At 36.0% G+C, this 27,563-nt stretch overlaps 2 protein-coding genes across 2 annotated transcripts; one reads left to right on the plus strand and one right to left on the minus strand.

The window, feature by feature from the left end:
* Window positions 1–256: 256 nt before the first annotated feature.
* On the plus strand, window positions 257–7,126 carry LOC144439984 (aqualysin-1-like). The gene is made up of 9 exons (XM_078129212.1): window positions 257–373; window positions 654–776; window positions 1,009–1,132; window positions 1,578–1,687; window positions 3,447–3,588; window positions 4,056–4,240; window positions 4,923–5,094; window positions 5,873–6,023; window positions 7,123–7,126. The coding sequence occupies exons 1-9, from the start codon at window positions 257–259 to the stop codon at window positions 7,124–7,126; spliced, it is 1,128 nt and encodes a 375-aa protein (XP_077985338.1).
* Window positions 7,127–11,420: 4,294 nt separating this feature from the next.
* On the minus strand, window positions 11,421–19,248 carry LOC144439985 (uncharacterized). The gene is made up of 9 exons (XM_078129213.1): window positions 19,122–19,248; window positions 18,599–18,739; window positions 17,794–17,898; window positions 16,748–16,875; window positions 16,293–16,389; window positions 15,389–15,516; window positions 13,307–13,488; window positions 12,551–12,698; window positions 11,421–11,786 (listed from the first exon to the last, which is right to left on the minus strand). Exons 2-9 carry the CDS (start codon window positions 18,693–18,695, stop codon window positions 11,421–11,423), a joined length of 1,251 nt encoding a protein of 416 aa, XP_077985339.1. The 5' UTR covers window positions 18,696–18,739; window positions 19,122–19,248.
* Window positions 19,249–27,563: the final 8,315 nt, after the last annotated feature.

Below are 27,563 nucleotides of genomic sequence, written 5' to 3' on the forward strand. Positions count from 1 at the left end.
AAGTTGTGGGCCTGTTTGTTTTCGATGGCTTTGAACCATGACAAATTTGATCGTTTTAGCTCATATTTCGAGCACAGCAAAACTAGTAACTTAGACAGGCGTTGTTGTGACATAGACGCGCGTTGTCATGACGTAGAACGACCAGGGTATATATTCTATATATTTTGTTGAACTTAGCTCGTGTATGGTATAAATCAAGATATTCAAGACCGTAATACGACTTTGAATTTCGTTTCAGGTAAACAATTCACTCATCATGCGTATCTTGATCCTAGCCTTGTTTGTGGCTGCAGCTAGTGCTGCCAGTCTAGCACCCCTTTTCAAAGCTAAAGTTGGAGATGCAGTGCCAAACAGTTATATGGTCAAGTTAAAGGTAATGAGTTTTCTTTTACAGATGATAAAGACAAAATAAGTACCTAGCCATCACTTGTTGTGTCTCTTTTGTTTCGTCTTCTACAAAAATCTATAACTGTAATTCGGTTTATCGAATACCGTGATATAAGTCTTATACAGTCACTGTGACTATTTGTTATAAAACAAACCAAACTCAATATCCATAAATGGCTAAAGAAATATCGTTATTTCGTGTTTTTGAGGGAAAATGTTGCCACTAGTCATGAAATTATCATAGACATTGTTCACATTTTTTTCAGGATGGCGTAGACATCAGTAAATTCATCCAGAAAGTTGAAGACGTCAACACATTCGTGAGAAATAGGTACACCAGTGTTTTCTACGGTGTGTCTATTGATATCTATGGAAAAAATGTTGCCACCGTAAGTATTTCAAAGCGATATCTAAACATCAAGTAAATATCTGACAACATGCTCACTTATGCTTTAAGTAATCACCGACAAAATGTACTGATAATGTGTGTGTATGTGTGTGTGTGTGTGTGTATGCATGCATGCATGCATGAATTTGAAGCCTCAGCCGTATTTTAAGGTGATATATAAAAACATATTTTACGACATTCTTATCCCTTCAAAATATCTATTGTAAATGTAGTTGAGAAGCATGGATGAAGTTGAATACATTGAGGAAAATATGATCATGAGAGCAACAGTAGAATGGGGTTGCGATCGTATCGATCAGAGAAATTTGCCTTTAGATGGGCAAATGAACATCCACGGTAAGTACTTTAGAGTCTTCTTGACAGTTTATACCCATTACCTATTATTACACACATATATTTAATGTGTGATTCGGCATCATAGACGTGAGATTGAATGTTTCGATCAGACTAACATGAAGTGCATATTATGTTATTTTGGCATACTTTTGGTTGTTATTGTCATGTATGTATGTATGTATGTATGTATGTATGTATGTATGTATGTATGTATGCATGTATGTATGTATGTATGTATGTATGTATGTATGTATGTGTGTATGTGTGTGTGTGTGTGTGTGTGTGTGTGTGTGTGTGTGTGTGTGGGTGGGTGGGTGGGTGGGTGGGTGGTTTGGTTGGTGTGTATGTATGTATGTATGTATGTATGTATGTATGTATGTACATCTATGAGTGTGTTGCTATAATATATATTTTGTGTCTTCAAAAATCAATCATTTCGTTTTAGGCGATGGCAGCGGCGCCCATGTATACATTGCTGATACTGGAATACGTCACACTCACGTAGAGTTCGAGGGACGTGCATCGTTCTTCTGGGACTTTGATAGCGGCGGTGATGTAAGTTAAGACTGCCTTTCAATTGGGTTCATGTTTTCGGCCATTTTGAGGATGTCTTGCAAGGTTTTCTAGGAAAGCTTCTGGTGATAAGGGTTGAGCTGAATTTAAAACAGGAGTGGACTGGGGAGAAAATGGAGGCCATGAAAAAAACAAGTGTGCGAAGAGTTTGAGGGGGGGGGGTGAAAATTATGATGACCTGCAAGCTAGGCCATAACATCGTTTGATCATTATATGGACCAAATTAAACATTCGGAGCAGTCGTTTACTATATACATTAGCTAAATATCATGATGCTCAGCCGCAAGGAAACATTTCTTTAGTTCTTATTGATATTTAAGTTTATATGTGGACAGGGGCTTTAGAGTATGTAACTAGTACCCATTTGTTTCATATTCCGCGAAGCGCAGACTGTGCCTGAAAGGTCAACAACGGGGTCAAATTTGACAAGCATCTAATGAATATTCATAAGGCAGTATATTACCGTTGAATTCAGTAAACGCTATTGTGGTCTATGGGAAATTACGCAAAATCATGGCATCGCCGTGGATACTCGTCGCCTCATAAAACCCCTCGGTTTAACTTTTTTATTTTTCTGTTACTTCAACCAAGATTTGAGATGACATGTCTCACTATGTCGCCCTAAAACTCTATCGTTTTACTTTTTCGAATTTCAATCCCATTCAGGAAAAATGTTAAGTTTTCCGTCTTTCACTGGGCGGCCGCGAATTTTAGTACGCCAGGCATATGAATGTTTACGACTCTATGAAATATTGAAATTATGTAACTATGGCTTTGGTAATACCATATGTTATAGTACTGAACATTATGTACATGATACACTAAGTTTGACATTTGTATTCCGGTGTGCAGTGTAGTAAATATGACCGTACTCTTTGACTATGCTAAATTTAATTTACTGAGCCGTGTGCGCGTCTGAGACGTGATTGTTCAGTGAAGGTGTATACGCGTAAAAGAAACAGACTAGGGAGTGTTCGATCTGCAGTGTAATGAAGACCGTATTTAAGTATTCTATTACTTTAAGTAATGTGATATTAGCTGCCTCTAATAGTCGCTATCATGTCATATTTTTCGAATGAAATCTATTATTATGTATGTACCCTGAAGTTGATTACTGTAACACTTTAAATTTAACGTACCACACAACTGTACATCTCCAGAATCTGGCAGGGGGAGGTATAATTGCATACATGAAAATCGCTGTGTGTAATTGGTTGTTGTTGTGTCTTTGTTGCTGTTGCTGTTTGTTTGTTTGATTGTTTGTTTATTTGTTTTTTGGGGGAACGACATTTTTTGAGAGTATGAAAGGGGAGGGGGCTGCAAACAAAATTGACTAAGATATATCCTCAGGTCCCTGCCGTAAAGTCTACATATTCTATAATGGTAGTTTCTCAGACAAAGAGATAATAGTAAAAATGGCGAATTACTCCACTCGCATGCATCTGACTATGATTATAGCGCCTGTCTTTCAAGATAACCCGAAAATTACGAACAAATGCCAAGTGCACTAAGGCTTCGTTACAAACTTTCAAAGTAATAAGTTAACATCGTGTTATCCTATCACTCCAAACCATACTGTAGTATACTGCAATTATTAGTAAGCGTAAATTAATGGCAAAAATCAGAAGTACCGCACCGTCACAGTATACATCTGTTCATTTATCAATGTGCTATTAATTTTCAGTATAGGCTTCCAGTCCTTGTCGTTGGTATGCATTTACTGTTATATCTGATATTGTAGGGTGACGATTGCAATGGTCATGGAACCCATTGTGCTGGTACTGCCACTGGTCGTGATGTTGGTGTTGCAATTAAAGCAAATGTGTACAGTGTACGTGTCTTGAACTGTATTGGCGCTGGTTTAACTAGCAACATCGTTAATGGTAGGTACACGTTGCATCTCTACATCTACTTAATTTGTTCAAATATACAATTGAAGTCAGTTCGGTGGAAACAAATCGTCGTCTCAAAAACCTTAATAAACATTGCGACATTTTTACCTCCCGTAAGGGGAGATAATAAAGGGTTATCTGTATGTGTGTATGTGTGCATGTATGTATGTATGTATGTATGTATGTATGTATGTATGTATGCATGCATGTATGTATGTATGTATGTATGTATGTATGTATGTATGTATGTATATGCGTGTGTATGTATGTATGTGTGCGTGTGTGCATGCGTACAGTTCGAACGAAAATGCCTGAACAAATAGAAACAAGTAACCAGTCACAATGTGTCTAGATGCTATTGACAGCTTGATGAAATGGAAACATTGAGGATGTTTGCTTCCTTTCTGTAGAGATGTTATCTTTACCATTTCTCCTGTTTTGCTTTGATATGTAATTAGGTCTGGACGCAATCGCCACCGATGGAACCAGTCCAGGTTTATGTTCAATGTCTTTGGGTGGCGGTGGAAGCCCCGCCTTGGACAATGCTGTCAAAGACCTCGTCAGTGCTGGCTACTCAGTTCCTGTTGCTGCTGGTAACGACAACGCCGATGCTTGTAACACATCACCCGCAAGAGAACCAACGGTAATTATACTTTTCAATTTAGCAATGAAATTGGCTCACACTGCTCGTGTTTTTTAATGTAACTTCGTTGGGTAATGGGCACCGGTGCTCCCTTGCAGATTCAAATTACAAGCACAAACTGTACAAAGATTAAAACACTAGGGGCAAAAGTCTATATTTCAGAAAGAACATACGAGTCAAATGTCTAGGAAAAATGAAACTCGGCAACAATGAAACTGTGTGGTTCAAAATACAGTCATACGGGCATTCAAAGAGGGATTTAAATCATCTACATAATGCTTAAAAAATAACAATCAAAAGTCAAAGAAGGGCCAAAATTTGTAAGCATCTCTTACAAGCACATCCCCCACCCTGGGTATGTTTGTACCAATTTATAAAAATGAAATTGTTACAGTAACAGCCTCTTATGTTAAAGCAGAACGTCGTCAACAAGATCTTACAATTGCTACATTTTCTTTGCGTCACTACCCTTTATGTGGTCATAAAAAGATTGAAATGTAACAATTGTATTTCATTTTTTGCTGAGCCACACAATGAAATGTAGCGATATTTGTAGAAACAGAAGACCTTCTCTTCCAGGTTCACTGGCTATCATGATTTTATTTACATTTGAGCATCTGCAAACGTACAGACATAGTTCATTAATATATACTGTCATTTTCTACCCGAAATTTGATTCTAGGCTGATACTGTTGGCTCTACAACTAGCACTGACGCTAGATCTGGCTTCTCCAACTATGGTACATGTGTTGATCTCTTTGCCCCCGGCTCTAGCGTAAGGAGTTCCTGGCATACAAGCGACACTGCTTATAACACTATAAGTGGTACCTCCATGGCTTGCCCACATGTTGCCGGTAAGCATGAAATATTCAACAAACTCATTTATTAATGAATGATTGGTCATGTAAAATTGAATCTTACCGATGGCATTCTAATATAATCATTGAATTAAAGTTTTCAGATCATAATGTATTTTAGTTTTACTTTTGAAAACCTAGCCATGATATCGTGATACCCGTTCACTGTTGGTAGATGTAACAATGAAGTCATACCTTATCGCAATCAGAATGACAACAGATTATAGTTTGTACAGAGGAGCGTTGTTTGGAAACATCCTTATGGCCATACGTGAGTTGGGCCAAGACCTTGGCCTAATTTAATGTGAAATGCACCTCGGAAACGTTTAAACGTCTGCTATACACTCTATCCCATTCCCATTTAAAATCAAGAAAATTAATGGGGGTCACCATACAAGTGTTTGAAATAGAGACGAAAATGTTATCAAAATTGAACCATTTCACAGTTCAATATGGCCGCCGAATATCATGTTAATTCAGTGGGGAATTTTAAAGATTTCCAGTTTCCTCGAAAACAGATGGTGGACCCAACATTTAGTTTATTTCAAAAGGATAAGTAGCCAGCTTCTATATGACAAGGTTTGGAGATATTTTAATAACACTGATATTCAGTGATATTCAAAGAAATCAGAACTTCATGTGATTTAGCTCTCACTTTTCTTCATCTTGAGCACCCTCTTATTACACTTTTTTCGAAAGTAGTTAGACATGGCGATGACTTGCTCCAATCTTCTTATAGATCTGTGATAACCTTGTGCCATTTTCACATTTCTAGGCATACTTGCTGTCAACTATGGTTCTGGTAGATGTTCAAGCCCCTCAACCTGCTCAAGTACATTGGTTAGCGATGCTACATTAGGTGTGATCAGCAACCCCGGTTCAGGTTCACCAAACTTACTTGCTTATTGTACACAATCCAACCGCAAGTGAGTATTCATGTTGTAAATGTTCAGTTAATGTCATAGTTATCAGAAACCAAAGGAAAACAGGATTAGAAACATTGTGTTCCCAAATGTATTATTATATCATATTCCTGAATGCCTTTCTTCTTTAACCGAGCCATATGAGAGTTCCAAGGGTAAGGGGTCTTGTCACTACAAGTCATACAAGTCAGTAGACAAGTAGTAACAAAACCCTTAGTTTACGCGTATTTTTCGACTGAATTTAGAAAAATATTAGGGGATAACATGATTATATCCCCTTAAGCATAATATATGAAAGATCATGACAAATAATTGGGGATTTGGAACGTCTTGACCCATATTTCCAGCACAACAGAACAATTGACATAGAGGTCAGTTTTTGTAACATGGAATAACAATAGTATGAAATCCAATTTGTTTTTTTTCGAATGCGTTAAACCTGGAATTACAGTTAATTAATTATAGCTCAATTCAATGTAAGGTCACTTGAGTTACGGGCATAATAGAGATCAATTAACATTTAAGAAGAACGTAGACTGCCTTAACAAATATCTTGCTGATATTACTTCATTTTATCATCGACAAATATTTAGGGGCAATTATTGGACGCACAAAATATGGCAATGTGTGGCGAGATTGCTATTGAGTCAGGTGATGTTATGTTTTGAGTTCATTGGCTCCAATCGTACTGACGTTTACTGTTAAATGAATCTACCCTTTTCAACAAATTTGAGTAGTTTTATGTAAAAGAAAAAGGGCATATCTTTATATTGCAACAGGATTTATTGTTTCGCTATACACCTACCTGCTCTAAGATTCCATTCAGTCTATTTCGATGGTTAAAAAGCCTTAGGTTCAGTATACCATTTGATAATTCACAATGCAATTCAAACAGGGAAAGTGCTACTATTATGTAGTTCTTCTGTACGGCTATCCATATGACCTTTTAGACACGGTGTTAATGAATTAAAAATCAGGCTCATATTACTATTAGATATTGCCAAATTTGCATAAGATATTATACTATAAGTTTCAAAAAACCATCCATCATCCAAACACATATATCCATATATCAACATTTATTTTTCTCTCTGTTTTACAGATAGAAAATGGCACAGATGGAAAAAAAACCTCGCTTGTAATGCCTTTGTCAAATTCTGAAAATATCTACTGAGAGTGTGAATTGCATTCTTTGAAATAAAATCGATTTAAAACTGCATTTATATTTTGTTGTGAATATGTTACGGTTATGTCTGCAAGGATTCCATCATCTTTTCTTCATCATCTGGCTGATTCTTTGAGGTTCTTTATTATTCAGATCCGATATTGTTAGTGTTTAGAAGTTGTTTGAAAATAGCAACTATTACTGGTCATACATTGATGATGTAAACCACCGGATTGAAAAACACACATTTCATACAATATGACATAAATGTCATTAAAAGGCTTTTGGGCAATCCTGATTGTGCCTTCGAGTTTGGTTTATTATTATTCTACAAGCCTTGAGACCTTATTTTATTTGGCATGTCTGCTTCTGGATATGGCCTTACCTTCTAGCTTGTAGTCTCTCATTCTCCCTGTTCCCCATCTTGACTACCACTGTCTGTTTCCATCCATCCATCCATCCATCCGTAGGTCCGCCTGTCTGTTTATCTGTCAGCCTTCCTGCCTGTATGTCTGTGTTTGCCTACCTCTCTGTATACCCCCCCCCCCCCCGTTGAAATCTTTCAGAAACACTCGCTTAAAATGCTGTCAGACGTGAAGAGACAACTCTAGAATGCCAAGGACTCTATCCTTTTGATATCATCACGTCAATAATTTTAGAGGCATTGCTTGTTTCCAACTACTACCACAACAGTGAATCTGTGTGAAAACACTGAAATAATTAAGTTCTGTGCTTGCGGTACAACTGCAGACCAGAACTCTCAAGAACTAGATAGACGATGCACTAGTTTTACCGAAATTGTCGTGACTGAGGTCAACATCCACTCTCCAAAATGTGATCACACTGTTTCCACTCCATTCCTTTGAAACCCACTACTTTCCTCACCACAACTAACAATTGATTCACTGCATGATTGTCACCAGCGATGTGACTAATATGTTCTGGTATCATAGTACAACGGAGGCATTTGGGGGATGCCAAAATTACAAAACAATGCAAAGTTAGATAACCATGAGTAAAAGGAATATGTGGAACCCCCCCCCCTCCTCTGTAATTACTGAACTTCCCTTAATATAGACAGGAAAGGTTACACATTTATTTCACAAAATTACGGTTTCTTGTGTACTTTAAATGACTTCAGTTATAAAAAAAAAACGTCTTCGTGTAAGTTCAAGACCTTCTGGTAGTAAGTGGGTGGGTTGATCCAGAAGTTGAAGGGTTGAAGGTGACATGTTTCATCAGAGATCGTACTAAACAGAAACAGTTCTTTACAACTACTCCCAGATGTAAACTGAAATATCATAAGGATCGTCTTCTTTGTGCCTTTGTTATCATCAACGTAAATACCACAGAGATGTTGAATAATTACCAAAATTCATGAATTATACAAGTTTCTCAATGGAATTAAAGACTACTACATCATCACACTACACCAGACATGCTTGCTTTGTTATCATCGATGCATGTATCAAATTATGAGATTTGAAGTTTACATTCATAAGATATTGTTTTAATTTTCAATTATCATTAATCAAATTCGAAAACAACTACAACTTTTAGTGTATTGGAAATATATGCTTTATCACCTTTCTTATTAAATATGATGGTTATATTTAAGGAAAATGCCTTATAATGGTTACAAAAAATAGCGCCAATAGTATTGTAGTACAACTGTACATTTTAAAAAAATGTTTATCCACATGTTGATCCATACTAGGTGTAGGTGTTCATTTGCTGAATGACTGACTATCCAGTTGCCTATCCAACCATATTGTTATCTTTGCAATATATGTGATCATTTGGCTGTTGCTACGGCGTGGTCTTGTTGCTAGGCACGTTTACATACATTTAAAAAAAATATTTATTCATTTGTCTATTTCTGTTGTTATCTTTGCAATATACGTGATCGTTTGGCTGTCGCTATGGGCGTGGTCTTGTTGCTGGACAATTTACATAAATTTTATGAATGTTTGTTCACTTGTTTATTAATCCCTGTTATCTTTGTGAAATAGACAGTTTGGCTGTTGCTATGGGCGTGGTCATGGTGGCTAGGGATATTCGCATACATTTGAGGAATGTTTACTCACTTGCCTACTATACCAGATGATGTTATTTGACCCAAATATACTATTTGTTTGTTGCTAAGGGTGTGGTCATAGTTGCTAGGGCCAAAATATTTTGAAAAAAATCTGAAGAATAACACTTCTAGAAAAATCTCACCAAATTTCAGTCTCACTGATCAAGTACTTTATGAGATAAAATTTTTGACCAAAATTCACTTGTTTACACCTAATTTGCATATTCCTGATGAGATCATTAAATGCTTGACATTTCTTCATCTATACATCTCCAGATGCATCCCCGTTAAATTTCAGCCCAATCTGCTGAGTAGTTTTGGAATTAAAGATTCTTTACCAAAAAGACAGATTTTTAGCCCTAATTTGCATGTTACTGGTGGAATCATTGTCATGAACAAATCTTAATACGCTTACCCCTAAGGACGTCCCCATCAAATTACAGGTCAATCTGCCCAGTAGTTTTGGTGTTTAAGTTTCTTGACCAAATATCACATTTTCTTGACACAAAACGCACATCTCTGATGCGATCATTTTCCTTTGAACAATTTCCCAACGAGGCACCCAAAGTAGCATGACCACCAAATATCAAAGCAATTGGTCCAGCAGTTTTTAACTTTAAGTTGTTTACACACACACACACACACACATACACACAGACACTTAGCAATGCCTAGAACACAACTGAACCTTATCAGTTTAGTTGTGCTAAAAGTCATGAATTATGCAAATGGCTCATTACAATTGAAAACTACACAAACAAGCTTTAAAGAAAACGCTCATGTAGTCACTACGATATTTAAATATTGTCTCATAACTAAAAGATCACTTATGCAAATAGCAATTATGTATGAAATATTACTTCATCAAGTTAAATTGCTATGATCAGTAAATGTCGAAATTGTAGAGATCTACAAATTTCGGCAATTGTCCATATCATATAACATCTGTGAACATGGTTAGTTTTTTTGGAAACAAAACCTGGGTCTGATACTATAGTTCCTATTCTAGGCATAAGTTAGACTTTTCCCACAATGATTCATTGAAGAGTAAGTTAGGTAATGTGAAATATGGATTCCTCACTGGAATTACACAGAATATTTAAAACATCAACGTTCTATTTTAGTTTTTCAATGAATATTTTTTTCCATGTGCGAAATATTCAAATCTGTAAATCATTTTCATTTCAACATTTGAGATGGTTTTATTGTGAAATGTTTTTCATTGTTATTATCTATTATTCGAACAAAACGTGGCAATTGATGAATGAAACACTAAATAAAGCTATCATGATGTAGTACACATTCTGCCACCCATTCTCCTCCCCAAAATACTACACACAAACTACTCATACATATTGGTAATAAGATATTCTTGTATTCGTTCAAAACTCGCCATTTTTCTTTACATATATTTGTAAAAATACATTTTACAATACGTTTTTCACAGCCAATACACATTTACGGGATTTATAAAGCAAAAACCTTCCATGTCAACTCTGGCCATATACAATTATTGTAGACATCACCCCCCCCCCCCCAGTTGCTTGATCATGAATATACATAAAAGTGACTTATAGTCCATGGATTGATCTCACATGAATACTAACTGTTACATCGGTTCATTCAAAGGAATCTTTTATATATATGATTTTCCGAGATTATTTGAATCTAGTATTGTAATACTGTAAAACTTCAAAGATTGTCTGTGATGTGGTGAATATTAGAACAAAGTAAGTGTAAGTATCGGCAAAACGGTGTTGTCATTTTTACCCCGAGCTCAGACATGTTTGTTGTCTGTGCCCCCAAGTTAACACCTATGCCATGGCGGTTCAATTGCTACGACAGCTCATTGTATTGCTGACATGTATTCCTTTCATACTGATAAAATGCTCTATTCTTATCAAAGAAAACCGACTCTTGGTCTAGTCTAGCTATAAACTGTACACATGATAACCCATCTACTACTATACTTCCCTCTTCAACCTCATTCCCTAAATATCGCAACCTGTTGTGCCACATTAAGTTCAGCTTAGCCCTTGAATCACTCAGATAATGGACGAATGAAGTACAGGATCCATTATAGTAGTTCACAATAGTTGAAAGTCTTCACTTCTGTAGACTTTGAATTTCTATCTTTCCAAATTATAGCCTTTCACTGTTAATCACTTTCCTGGTGCATTAAATATAAACCCTTTATAGCCATGTAAAAAGTCACTATTGGCAAGACACAAAACAGTTTCTGTTTCTGAAAATCCATCAATATATCAGTTGGATAATTAAGTGGATAATAAAAAAGATAAGAATTGCCAAATTCTGGTTCCTCAAAAAGACATTGGCTTGCTCGTTTGACCATTTCTTTACAAATATGTGCCCTTGACAGGAGTGTGCTATCTGTACCACATGCTGAAATATTGTACAAAACGAAATGATCATCAGTGATGAAGCGAGCATCTTTTGCAGTTGCAGAAAACTGACACGCCATTTGTGGATATGCCATGTCCATACCATAATGACTTAGCTTATTCTGAAATGTGAAAAAAGTAGACGAGATTAATTCAGAGAGACAAGTAATACATGTAAATATAGCTGAACTGAGTCTAAATTTCATGGTCATTATATGCACAAAAAAGTGGAAATAGGCTATTTTTCTTCACCACTTTGTGCATAATATGGGTGATTTTTAAGGTCTGTGGCTGGAAATGCCAGCCAACCACAGAGACCTATGAACCAGCGATAGTTCATGGCTTGAAATTCCAGCCAACATCAGACACTTATGAAATTCCAGTTAACTTTATATGGTGAAAATGAGCACAAATTTGTCAAAAACCTACATTTTAAGGTGGGTCATTATGCCTTGGAAAAGGTCAATGTATTTTGGACTTAGTTAGCTGCATAGCAGCAATCATAGGTTTGGAGACATTCCGCTTCCACACACACATCATAGATGAAGAGATATGTGAAGTAGGTCAATCTTATCCAAGAAATTGGGGAAAACATTTTTGTCCCAGTTACCCACATTCCATCCAATATAATAACAGTTTGAATTGTGATCAAGGCTGAGGGCGTGTGACTTCAAAAGAAATTTGGACATATTGAGTGAACATCACATTACACATTGGCTACTTTTTAAAGAAGTTCCTGATGCATGCTTGCTTCATAAGCATGATCTTATGTTTATAACTCTGCACTGTAAAATAGTAATGAAGTTTAATATTGATGTTATTACGCTTATAATCTCAGCAACAGGTCAGACAGAGATTGTACATTGACTTTGAAAATGAAACATACCTCTGATATCATTAGCACTTTTGTTGCATGCTCAAAAAATCTTTTGCTGTATGAGATATTTTTAGGATGTAACCTTAATTCCACATCACATTGAACAGAGTTTGATTTATTACACATATCAAACCGTCTTTCTGTTCCATTGTCAAGTCTAAAAAAAGAAGGAAAGAAAAGAAATTGAAAGACACACACATTTTTACCCAGTATTTTTAACATAACGCACAAAGGAATGCCCATCATACACATATATGTATGTTCCCAAGAAAAATCATGACGTCTGGGAACGTAATCTATTACATAGTCACTGTATATGCAATTTCTTCTTGAATTATCATGTGAAGATTTATTTCAATTATTTACATGAAAATCTGCCAAGTTCAAAAGTCTCATAAACAAGTCTTACATTGAAGCGATTGCCTCTCCCCAAAACATGTGTTTTATGGTGAATGTACATGTACTGTTTATATTTATTAATGTTGGCCCTATATACATACTTTTATAACGTATTGTCCAATTTGCTACATGATCTTGCACATGGAGGTCAAAGCCAAACTGATTTAAACTTCCCATGTACATTTGTAGACACTAAAATCCCCCAATAAATATAAAATAAATCGGCACTACAGGTAGGTAGGTGGGGAGGGAGGGTCAGAGAGAGAGAGGGGGTGGGGTGGACAAATATTAAACCACGCCTGTAGTACTTCTGCTGGAGTCTAATTGACATTTCATTACCCACAAACAGCTCAGTGATTTACTTACCCCACTGCAAAATCTACATCTTCACTAAGGCCTTCTTCATTTATTAATAACCTCTTTATAACTGAGTATATTAACAAATCTAATTCCACTTCCCTCCTTTTCTCATTTTTACAAATCGCTAACCAATCTCGAAATAATGTGCTGAGCGGACCAAGCTTATGAGGTTGCACACCTTGAACAGCCTATTTGTGGAAGACAGAAAGACATAAGTACAATTACTGACGGGTTTATAACAAGTTCTTTCCAACCAGAGATGAACTGAAAATGCTCCCAAATGAGGGGAAATGTTGCTAATGTGCTTGCTGAGACTTCGAAATGTCTTTCTGTACTGTCATACATTTGAGTAATCAATATATGTACCAAGTTCACTTGAGTTCGGTTACAGTCCTGGATATATATCCCTTATTGCAAAAGTTCATCAAATATGCAAATTAGCAATTGATAAAAACAGGTACAATAAAACTCCAATTATCTGAACTCAAATTATCTGAATTGATCAGTAATCCAAACTGCTGTCATGTCCGCCAAAATTATCTATTCCATTCATACAGTTTCCAAATATCCAAACTGTCTGTATATCTGTTTTCAAAAGCCAGCGAAAACTAAGAAATCCCTGATGAGTTCTAGTATATTTGACCCTGAACTTTACCCTATAGGTGAACACTTGAAGAGAAACAAATTACAAACAGTAAAAATAATATCAACTCATAGTTGCACAGAAGTTATGTTTTTTTAGCTCCACTGTCATAGAATTCTTTTCAATATTACATAAGAGATGAACTGTGCTTCAGTCAACCCAGCTGTATAATTGGGGACCTGCTAGGATGTAGGTTGCAATGTGAAGGCTTTAATCCTATGCGCTGAAATGGCTGCAATGGATTGTATGCTCCCTGGGGAGTTGAGGAAGACTAAAGGGCTGTTGTGCTGTTCTGATGCGAGCCAGGGGTAATAGTTGTAAAGCGATTTGAGCACGGTGTTGGAAAGCGCTATATAAGAACCCAACATTATTTATAATTATTAACTCAATATGCTCCCATATGAGGGGAAATGTTGTCAAAGCCCTTTCTGAGACTGTGAAATATCTTTCTGTACTATCGTACCTTTATGTAATCAATATCTGTAGCAAGATGCTAGAATTCAAAAGAGTCCTTGCTATATATCCCTTATTGCAATAGTTCATCAACTATGCAAATTAGCAATTAACTTGATACCATTATATCTTTGCTTGGTCAATATCTTACAATAGTTTCATCAAATTTGGTCTTTCTTGGAATTGCCAAACTTTGTTCATTATGCAGATGAGCAATTAATTGATAGCACTTAATCAAGAACTATCATAGCTCTGTATGGTCAATATCTGTGATAAGTTTCATCAAATTCGATAAAGCCCTTCTGGAAGCTTAACCCTAGTTACAAATATTCATTAATTATGCAAATTAGCCCTTAATTAACTTGACACACATAAATAACTTTTAGTGCTTGTATATCTTTGTATGATCCATAGTTTTATTGACTTTGGTGCAGTCATTCTGCATATATAGCCCCATTTACAAAAATCATTAATTATACAAATTATCATTAATCATGCAAGCCACTCCCACCAAAACCTTTCCAAATCTAAGTTACATCCTGACAATGCCACACAGTAGATTGCAGAACATTAGCTTGAATACATTTTGAGATATCAGTGGAACAAAATTCTGCACAGACACATAGACACACAGACATCGTCATGACATCAGCTACCATACAGGAGCTAATAAAAACATCAAATAAAAGAACTTGGCAATATGTAAACACTACAATACATGTGTGTCTGATTGGTGCGAAGTGGCTTGGTTTTGATAACTGGACATGAAGGTCAGGTCAAAGGTTGCCAAAAGATAACCTCAACCTGGTAAGATGGACTAGGCACTTCTAAATGGTGTTTCTAAGTATTAAAGTTTTTAAGTTATACACTAAATAATGATTTTCAACTCTAAATATGGCTGCTTTCCAATTAATGTGGCATGACCACCACAAATTACATGTACAAATGTATTTTGAAACCTGGCTAATGTTTAACAACAAAAGTTTACTTACCAAACAAATTTCTTGCAAATAATCAATAGTGATATCTTGCAATTTCATATTACATGTTGCCACTCTTACAGCTTCAGCAACCTTGCAAATATCCAAGCCTGTAGAGATATTATAGTAGTATTTGTAGACTGTGTAGAAAATATGGCTGATTGTTTTCCTTCACAGAGGTTGGAAAGGAAAAGAGACAGAAATGTAATTGTTGCAAATTCTGGTATGTTTTGCATACAGTGGAGTTTACTACTTCACACAAGTATGACATAAATAAAGGTACTGATCAGTCCATTCTCCAAATCAAGTTTGCCATCAGTATTATTTAGAATATCTCCTTAAATGACAATTGAAACGTCAAATTTAGTTTTTATGGTGTTGAAAATAAAAAAATGTCACTTTCTTGCAAAATCAGAAAGATATTGATTTACCTACAACTTTGCTGTTAAATTAAATATAAAATTATAAAATATTTTAGTATTCATGTTGCCATCAAAACTGGAACGATTAAAAATAACGCCGATGGCGTTGTAGCACAACTGTATAATTGATTGTATATTTTCATACATTTTGTGATGGGTTATTCATTTGTCTAATAATTCCTGTTATCTTTGCAAAATAAGTGATCATTTGGCTTTTGCTATGGGTGTGATCTTGTTGCTAGGCACATATTTTTTGAATGTTTATTCAAAAAATTGTCTATTAATACATTACCGTTATCTTTGCAATATACCTGATGGGCATGGGCTTGTTGCTAGGCACATTTACAAACATTTGGCCTCGGTGATCTGTAAGTGCTAACTATTAGCGCACGTTATGCACAATGAGTCCAACATGTAATGAAATCGGACACTTCTGTATATCAATCCTTTGTCCTGCTTGAGTCAGTCAGAGTTAAGGGTCGTGTAAATTAAACCTGCTGTTAGTCTCACAACCTGTGTCCTTTCATATTGCTTTAAACAAGTTTTTACTGAAAATTGCAGTCTACCAAAATCCTGTGACATGCCGACAGTCTGAAAAATTAATGAAAATAATTCTTTTATTTAAACATTAGTTTTGTTACTTGATATATATAGTCCGACCATCTTGTTACGTTACGCAGTGTGCTAGAGAACATATGCTAACAAATCGACCTTGACGAAGTTTTAACCATCTGATAATCGCAAGAGCGTGAAACCATTAAGTCATGGCTTAGGACCTCTTTTTTGCCTGGAGTCCAGTAGTTCATGTGCAGAGAGACAGAACGACATACCTGTGTACACAGACACAGACACACACACACACACACACACACACACACACACACACACACGCACAGACAGACAGACAGACAGACAGACAGACAGACAGACAGACAGACAGATCACTTACCTGTAATAAATTATCTGGTGTTGTATGTACCGTATATGTACATTGACGATAGAAGGGGTATTTTGAAGGATACTTCTGTGAAACTACGCTGATATTATCTTCCACAAAAACAACACCATTACACGTAACTACAGAAAATTAAATCAAAATCGATTGCATGATCCATACTTATTAGCGGCGCTGTTTTGTGCCAATGTCACAACTTTGCATAGCAATACTGCATTGTGTGCCAACGGGGACAATCCTGTAGTACCTGGTTCTTAGTACTAACTTTTCAGGTCAAGACTATCCAATCAATAAATAAATAAACAAAATTGTATGATTCAAATTACAGAAACTTATAGAGTTGTGCATAGGAATTGTTACAGCTCTCACGACGTGTTAAACTACAAAATTACATCACCATTAGATAAATCTTGTGTATGAAAATTGACGACTCGGTTACCAAATCACTTAATAACATAATTAAGCACATATGCCATGCTGTATAGGTGTTGATTTGCTCCCAGAGGCATTGAGGGCAAATTGTTGCACTATAAATATTGAGAAGCCAAATGAATCGTTATAATGCTTAATGTTTTAATGATCGATGTAAAGAGAATTCTATGGTATACATACCAACGCACTACTCATGGTTGTGACATGTCGACATGTGTCTACTTAAACAATAGGTGTTATTGTATATTTATATTCTGACGTAAGGGGCGCTATTATAAGAAACATGAATTTTGGTACATAAAGAAATCGAGCCGTATTCACATCAGATTTGAATCAGATTTGTCAGCACTATGTACAGTATAGAAAATAAATGTAATGATTTATTTGAACACATACCCCAATACCACCACTACATGTTTATGTGTGTGTGTGTGTGTGTGTGTGTGTGTGTGTGTGTGTGTGTGTGTGTGTCCAGCGTATGACCACTGCAACACATAATGCAAAATACACGGATTTCAATGTATACCAAACCGTCTCCTTCCCATGTTCCCTTCGGTGAATGCAACAAGAAGATTTTTTCACATTTGTCATTGCTGACAAATACTTACCGTACTGACACATGGGCCCATCGAATCCATCCTGGCATTCGCACACAAGTTCACTAACGTTACAGTATCCGTCATTTTGACAGCTTGTTGCATTACATCCACCATCTATTAAAAAGAATACAATCATATTGTGACATGGTTATTTCGTCAAAATGTCTAATCACTTCCAATGGAATTACACACAACTCTTAGTTCACTTCAAACTGAAATTATAATTATATATTAGAAACACGTCAGAAATTTTGTTTTCTTCAAATTTATACGTTTTTTATAATTTTGTTGTGTAAATCTAAGTAAGGCGCCATCAGTTGAATTTATTGTTAGCCGTCTGCGTGCGGATAGGTTTTTCGGTAGGTTTAGAAAAAACAAACACATTTCGTTTCGATCAAAATGTCGTATTTTATTTTTTATTGTAAATGAAAAGATCGTACAGATATCTTCAGAACAACTACACTTATTTCTAAATAGTTGTTTAAGAAAATCAAACTTTGGATTGTGACATTTATATTTCACCAGTCTAGTAGAATCTGGTACAAACAGAAACTGAATCAATAGGGGAGGGATTAATATGACATCCTAGCATTGTGTTTTGTTTCTGTGTTTTTTTCCTTGTTTGTCTGGTCATAGACCCTCCACGTGGAGGGAGGGTCTAAGGTCTGGTAGGTTTTTGGACAATTCAAGGGTGGCAAACAAAGTATTTAATTGATGGAGCCTAAATAAGCCAATTCTTCTATTACGAAAGAGGAAAATCAGACTATGATGGTTTTTTAAAATTTGCACTTTAATGTAAATGAATATTACTTACTTGTCATGTTGGTATCTTGTGCCTTTGACATAACTTCTTTGAAAATGAATATGAAAACCATGCTCCTCACTGCCATCACAATGCCTGGAATTGCCATTCTTTGTGGATGTTCTATGAAATGTTTCTTGATTTACCTGTTGTCTGTATGAACCAAACGGTAAATGTCAACAAAGTAGCAAGTTTACGTATTAAATGATTTGAAATTTGAGTACTGTTCATACAATGTGATTTTAGTGCCAACTAAGAGGTCAACAATGGTGTTGAGAAATTTCAACATTTTTCAATTTTATGGTCTAACTTTCATATGATACAACATACATAATAGTAATGGAAGGTGATTATACACGCTCTACTAAGTAACAAATTTACATTCGCATTGCACATGCAATAATGTCCATGAAAGATGCCACCATCAAGTTTTCAAATACATAAATAAATTATATATTTCATGAAATTCTGTACAGTACAGGTCGCACTATATTCTTATGAGCTCCTTACAAGGTCATATAAGACATGGTAGTACCTTAAATCCGGGTGATTCTTAAGTGGTCTGTTCTAATAAGCCTTCCTGAATTCAAGTTGAACAAAATGTTAATGAACTCGAGACAGAATAGTCTTTACGATACTCGGAACAATCAGACACGCCAACATCAACCAAGCATTGGAGAAAACCTGCCTTTAAATGTTGTTGATATATATACGACTGTCGCACACGTTGGTTGGAAATTCCCGGAGTAATCACTGTCTATATTTAGTAGTGACGAGGTTGCTATTACCGAGAAAACGGTGTCAGAGTTGATCATATTGTATTGTCCTTTCACTTAGGCTGGTTGAACTACTAGCACGCTAGGTAATTGTATTCAAATGAGGGACAATTCAGTCTCTATTGTCTTGGAACACGTGCATTTGTTGGCCAAAACATACCTGTATCCAGGTTTAAATGGTTTATGCTAGAAGTTTGCATTGAGGGCAAAATAAGAAACAAACTCTAAATCACAGTTCTTGTTACTTTCAAAGAATCTGAACTGGCAATTGAACAAATTAAATCACTAACTTTACAAACAAGTAAACAAACGAGTAAACAAACAAATGAGCACAACTAAAAATACATCGAGACATATCAGGACAGTTAATGGCTAAATTTGGATTCGGATTGAAATTTAGGTATGGCAGTATGGAAAACAGCTGACTAGCAGAAGTATAGGACGAGTTGAAGAATGAAATAATAATCCTGTGTAATCTCCATGGTTACATGGAATAAGGAAATAATGTGAAAACCTAAGATTGAAATCCCGGCCTCTATTAATACATTGATACCAATCATAGCATTGTATTTTATGTTTTAAAAAGCAGTTTATTGTTGAATGTGTTCAAGTGAACTGGTATTATATAAATTATGTTTACGACAGATTCTATTGTTATGTTAGGCAGGAAGGGTCACGACTCTATCAATACAGGTTAAAGTCTGGGACGGTATACAACTGGCAATGGTTAGAGATCACCCAACGGTCAGAGGTCATCTTTAGTAAGTCTGGCTAAGAACAAAACTCGTTTCATCGAGTGAACAAAGCTAGAGGCTCGATCGGTAACGCTTATGGCTTGGCCTGTGTTGGTTTGTGAAATTTGTTAGTCATACATGTACCATTACATTAGTTGAACGTTTTGATATGTGAAGCTTTCTTCGTCTTCGATCGCAGACTATCTTTCCAGTTTCTCAATTTAGAAAATAAATAATTTGTGTCTATCTTGGTAAGTTTACAGCAGGGTGTCTGCATTCATACAGCGAAAACAGGGAGTGTTCAACAGAAGACTGTACATACTGATCCACATCTAGTTGTTTTTGTTGTTTACCTGGCTAGATAATAACACTTTTATTGCTGAACACAGGATTGCGACTGAAGTGTTTTGTTTACATACATTAAGATTTTTTAAATTTCCTCAATAAGTAAAACTAAGTGAAACTAAGTCTTTCAAAATGATCAACTTTGATTATAAATGTATAATGTTAGTCACCCCCCCCCCGGTTTCTGGTCAGCGCGCGCATCACTTAAATACCCTCTCATTGGTCTTTATCTTTCGTGTTTTTCCAGCCCATGCAGTCTGCAGATCTGGGAGAAAACACAAAAATAACCTCCCTACTTCAGTGAAGACAACTGCAGAGCCAATCATGAACAAGCAAATGACATCTACCCCACATTGCTCTAAAGTAGTAAATAAAAAGAACAGAAACTGGCATAGATAGTAGATTGAGTGTGACAGGTTTGTTGAGAATAAAATCGCGCTGTCGCACCATTTTAGACAACCTATATCCTGACCGAAAACATTTTTTTGCATAATATATAGTCTTTTGGTGGACATGAGCAACGCATTTATCTGTAGCGTTTCGGCTCACTACAACTCAGAGTCAACAAAACTTCGAGGAGTTTCCAATACTCCACACTTCGATAAATATTCTTATTAAAACTAAAATTTTCTCCATAGATAAATCATCAATAATATTCTTTCTGCTTGTACGCGACCGTTGAGATGTAAAACAGCATCACTGAAATGGTAGTGGTAAGTAAATAGATTTCAAAAAGTGTTCATCGTCAAACTAAATCGAGCATACAATTTTTATTTCTTACACATTTCTCTGTACACACAGTAAAAATTTGCTGATCATGAATAGAAATGAATTCGAGGAATAAAATAATGTCAATCTTTAGCAAATCTCTACTACCGTATGATTAATGAGTTGTTTGTCCTTCAAAAGTCTTGAACATGTAATGTAGTTCACATGCGAACTGCTTCGGACTGCATCAGCGTCCGATACGTGATATCTCCAATCGCATGGCAGCTGTTCGGTCCCCGTTGAAGGTTTCACTGCTACAACGTTTGTCAAAGTCTCTATCGCTGTCTACTTATTCACAATTCCACGTTTTGAAACACAATCCCTCCTTCTGAGATGTCTTAGTCCATCACTGCAATATTTTACAAGTTCTAATTCGAGTTGAATTCCCACCATTGTAACTTAATCATTAAAGTTTCCTTTCGAAAAGTTATCGAGTCATCGATTTGCCACTCACCCAGCGGCGTTGTTTTTTTCTTCTTCTCAAAGGTTGTCAATTATTCTTCATAAAGTTTAAATTTGTCTCATTACGCACACAATGGTCCATCTAGTCCAAGGCCGGTTCTTCCACCAATGTAACAAACTGGGGGTTACCTCTACTGTTAACGTAACCCTCCTTCAATGTTACTCTCTCTCTCTCTCTACTCTGTACACGGGATCGACTTGGACTTTTAGGGAATTAGCTCAGACTACACACAATGTTCATAGTTAACCTGGATCATTTGAAAGTGGCCACGGAGCAGATCGAAGCTCCTGACCTCGGACCGTCTCTTCCAAAGAATCAATCCATAATTTTATTTCATTAAATTCTTATAAACGTAAAATATACAATACTCAAATGATTGGGTGATAAAATAATCAGCACCATAAATGACTAAAACGGAAGTATTGCCGTCGCCTTAATTCAATGCAAATGATATTGACAAATATGAAAACTAGCCAAACAATGTGATCACGTCATTGATCTTCCAACTGTCTGTAATTAGTCATTATGTGACATCAACGATCTTTTAATAACTTAATGTTGCCATCTCAGAAGAATACTATTCGCGAAATGCAAACATTTGTTCTAAGTATTAATTCATGACGGCTGAGAGTTCAGGGTGACCTCGCAAAACATCAAAACTTAGCGAATATTAAAAAGTTGTATTCTCTCATCCGTAACACATGTTGTACAAGGCCTACCAACCAACACTGTAATATACAACATGTTTTGCTAGGCCTACCAACCAACAATGTAATATACAGCATGTTGTGCTAGGCCTACTAACAAACACTGTAATATACAATATGTTGTGCTAGGCCTACCAACAAACACTGTAATATACAACATGTTGTGCTAGGCCTACCAACCAACACTGTAATATATACAACATGTTATGCCAGGCCTACCAACAAACACTGTAATATACAACATGTTGTGCTAGGCCTACCAACAAACACTGTAATGTACAACATGTTGTGCTAGGCCTACTGACCAACAATGTAATATACAACATGTTGTGCTAGGCCTACCAACAAACACTGTAATATACAACATGTTGTGCTAGGCCTATCTACCAGCACTCCAAAGAGAAAATACCAGTTAGGGTTGTAGAACACGATATATCTTCATTTGATACAACAGTACATATACAGTCCTTGAACGACTTCATCTACAATGTACAAGGTCTTGGTGGTTAATGCTGTATAGCGCCCTCAACCTTCTTTCATGGTAGATTCTACTGTTTCCATGAATTTGGCCAGGTTGACATGCTGTCAGAGAGACCACCGACATCATGGGTACCCAGACCACCGACATCATGGGTACCCAGTGTACTTGTGCTTTATTCTACACATTAAAACCATTCTGGGTGAAAGTCCATCTTCTCAGGACGTAAGGCAATTCTAGTCATGAATCCAAAAGCCTGTAAAAACAACACAACTAAACAAAAGTTATTGATGAGACAAACTGTTGGGAGCTGTGCTGATTACTGGGCATTGACTACTCTAGTAGTAATGATGTGACAGCTTTGACTAAACAACAGCATCTACCATAAAAGAAGATTGATGGCGCTATATAACATCAACCTCTCAAACCATTGAGATGGTATACAGTTCCACACCACTTCAAATGAACTGCACAGTCGCAGTTGAAATGACCCCGTTAACTTGAAATCTGCGCAGGCGTGCACCATGGAATGACATCACATTCTTATCCCATTCACATATTTGCATAGCCTGCAGGTCCACAGCTAGCTCAACTGATAGCAAACTTAACTGTGTGATGCAGTCACCAAAACATGCTCTCATCTTCACAGTTATAATCCCAAACCACATAATCTAGAAATCGATAGCATATCTAATTTCGAAAAGTTGTACATCAGAGGTGTTTTGGGGGACTCGCATATTTTCCTTTGAATTTTCAGTGGTCCAGAACTGGGTACTTTTAACTATTCTCGCTTTAGTTTACTAAATTAAATACACAGCAAAACTACTAGAATTACGATATATTACTTAATACGAACTAAACTAAAGTTGGAAAATGGTAATGATGATACTCGCGCCTACCTTCATGTTCAATCACTGTCGCTAATAAGTTCATTATAGTCGACTCGCCTGTACAACGTGGACAGTCCGGACCTACTTGATAAACACTGTCACGATATGATACTTATCGTTAGTTGGATATCTTGCTCCGTATACGTTTCATACTTTAATTTAAAAAAAAACAACCTTCATATCGTTGGAAATACAATGATATTTTATGCATTTATTTCTTTTAAAGTGACAAACTACTTTTGCCGTTGAAACGGCAATCATAATTATGTTTGAATAAAATACTAGGTATCAAGCTGTCCATGCCTGGTGCGCGGTCGTCCGTGTATACACATGATGACACTTGACAAGACATAAATAAACAAGCATAACTAGGTCCAAGACAACTTCCCATAGCAACGCCGCGTTTCTGCACAAAATACCTGTCATTAAAGGTAAAATAATTACAGGTGAGAACAAGTTCAGCCAATCTACATACATACATAAATACATACATACATATGAATGTATGTATGTATGGATTCCAACTTGGATTCCTTTAAGAAGCCAATGTCTCCCTTCATTAGTGGTACAGTGATTTTTAGTAATATATATTTTTAATATAGTCAATTCTAATGTAACAAGTAAAGCAATACAAGTTGGCGGAAAGTACTACAATGAGGTAGCGGAGTGACGAAATGGGGCCGGGGAATTTGTCCACAAAGTGTTTGATGATGTGCGGAGATTTCTAAAGGGTATAGGAAGTGGGAGTAGGTACAACCTCGCATTTCCCTTGCAGATACACGTTCCAATGGAAGCACCTCCGACTTCTCAAATCACGAATATCTCTAAAGTCGCATTCATCTACACAATGAGATACGACTTCTTTATTTCTCTATACAACAAAGTAGGCTGGTGCTGCGAAGCAAAAATTATTGTTTTACAGTTTCTTTCTAGATCACAACTAGTCAATACTTCTCGTCTCTACATGTGTTATCAAAATAGGTATACCTAAGTATCGTGCCATCATCAGATGTACATTTTGTTGATATTTCTCATGTGTTATCAACTTATAAATTAGATAATATTTATCTATCTTTTTTTTCTTTTATCGCTTATAAATTTGAAAATAGAGCAAAATTAAGTCAACTTTGATAAACACCCAAAAAATTACATATGTGTGAAGTTAGTCGCAATTACCAGATGTTTGTTTATATTTCTGATACATGTATGTATGTATATATGTATGTATGTATGTATGTATGTATGTATGTATGTATGTATGTATGTATGTATGTATGTATGTATGTATGTGTGTGTGTATGTATGCATGCATGCATGCGTGCGTGCGTATGTATGTATGTAAGTGTGTGTGTGAGTTTGTGTGTGTATGTATGTATGTATGTATGTATGTATGTATGTATGTATGTATGTATGTATGTATGTATGTGTTTATGTATGCATACATGCATGCGTGCGTGTGTATGTATGTATGTGTGTGTGTGTGTGTTTGTGTGCATGTATGTATGTATGTATGTATGTATGTATGTATGTATGTATGTATGTATGTATGTATGTATGTATGTATGCATGTGGAATTAGGGAATATATTCCTCGTAATAAATGAAAGCTACGTAGTTGTAATATGTGGTCAGAGTTGAGCAGCTGGTTGTCCCATTATATTCATAATGACTGATTATATCATAAGAACAATATACAGTCTATATATTACATAGCCTGTAATAGACCTTGTCCCTGAATGCGGTAGGCCTGGAAAATAAAAAGAGCTGTTCAACTGGCCCGACCTACCAATGTTTATAGCATTTCATTTTTATTTGGTGATGACCAATATCCCCTCTTACACATGTCAGTAGAATGGCTACTTGAGTACTATGCACACTTTCTTTCAAAATTATTAAAAGGGATTTCTTTATATTTTGTGGACAATACATGTTACCATAGACATTTGCTTAAATTCCAAATTATATAAATATCTTATACACAGGTTTACTTGGCTCTGATGCATACTAGAGTGAATTTAGATTAAACTAATCTGCGCAATTGTGCACCAAGGAATGACATCACATTCTTGTCCCACTCACCAATTTGCATAGCCTGCTAGCCAGCTGGCTCAACTGATAGCAAACCGAACCGTGTGATGCAGTCACCAAAACATGCTCTCATCTTCACAGTTATCATCCCAAACCACATAATCTAGAAATCGATAGCATATCTAATTTCGAAAAGTTGTACATCAGAGGTGTTTTGGGGGACTCGCATATTTTCCTTTTAATTTTCAGTGGTCCAGAACTGGGTACTTTTAACTATTCTCGCTTTAGTTTACTAAATTAAATACACAGCAAAACTACCAGAATTACGATATATTACTTAATACGAACTAAACTAAAGTTGGAAAATGGTAATGATGATACTCGCGCCTACCTTCATGTTCAATCACTGTCGCTAATAAGTTCATTATAGTCGACTAGTCTGTACAACGTGGGCAGTCCGGACCTACTTGATAAACACTGTCACGATATGATACTTATCGTTAGTTGGATATCTTGCTCCGTATACGTTTCATACTTTAATTTTAAAAAAAACCTTCATTTCATTGGAAATACAATGATAATTTATGCATTTATTTCTTTTAAAGTGACAAACTATTTTTGTCGTTGAAACGGCAACCATAATTATGTTTGAATAAATTGCTAGGTATCAAGCTGTCCATGCCTGGTGCGCGGTCGTACATGTATACACATGATGACACTAAAAAGTATTCCCCATTTCCCCATTGTCCAATCTTCGTGTAATATATATTAATGGAAAGCTGACTGCCCATTCTACAACCTAACAAAAAATATATATTTGAAGACAAAAATATGTCGAGAAAAGCACTATCAAATGAGAAAAATAATTACTTGATGATCAAGTGACAGAAAACAGGAAATTTCAGCATATGGCAAGTAATATTTTGATTGTTCATATCTGATGAACGCTTGTTGAATCTAACAAGCGGGAAATCACCAGATTTATAGAGCTGTCCATCATTGAGATGTTTACGTTCTAACAAAGTCCAAGATATATCTCTAGAGCTATAAACGTAAGCAGAAATGTACCCATAGTAGAACCTTCCTCGAGCCAAGTTCGTGACTTCCGTATTATCTCATTAATATTTATAAGTTTAGAAATCCTCCAACTGTGGAGAGTTTGTAACCTCCCGTTTCGGAGTGGCGTGGAATTGGTATAGTTAATGTAGTTCAGAATCAAATTTGTAGACCTTGTATAGAAAAGTTGTTGTTAATATCAGCAAAGTTCTGAAACTTCAAGAGAAAATCAGTGTATACTAAAAATTAGATTATCACGTACGTACGTACGTACGTACGTATGTACGTACGTATGTATGTATGTATGTATGTATGTATGTATGTATGTATGTATGTATGTATGTGGTACAGTAATTTTTAGTAATATGTTGTTTTTTTTAATATAGTGAATTCTAATTTAACAATTAAAGCAATACAATTTGGCGGAAAGTACTACAATGAGGTAGCGGAGTGACGAAATGAGGTATCGGTCCACAAAGTGTTTGATGATGTGCGGAGATTTCTAAAGGGTATAGGAAGTGGGAGGAGGTACAACCTCGCATTTCCCTTGCAGATACACGTTCCAATGGAAGCACCTCCGACTTCTCAAATCACGAATAAAGTCGCATTCATCTACACAATGAGATACGACTTCTTTATTTCTCTATACAACAAAGTAGGCTGGTGCTGTGAAGCAAAAATTATTGTTTTACAGTTTCTTTCTAGATCACAACTAGTCAATACTTCTCGTCTC

This window comes from Glandiceps talaboti, chromosome 9, assembly GCF_964340395.1.
Source record: "Glandiceps talaboti chromosome 9, keGlaTala1.1, whole genome shotgun sequence".
In the NCBI taxonomy this organism is placed as follows: domain Eukaryota; kingdom Metazoa; phylum Hemichordata; class Enteropneusta; family Spengelidae; genus Glandiceps; species Glandiceps talaboti.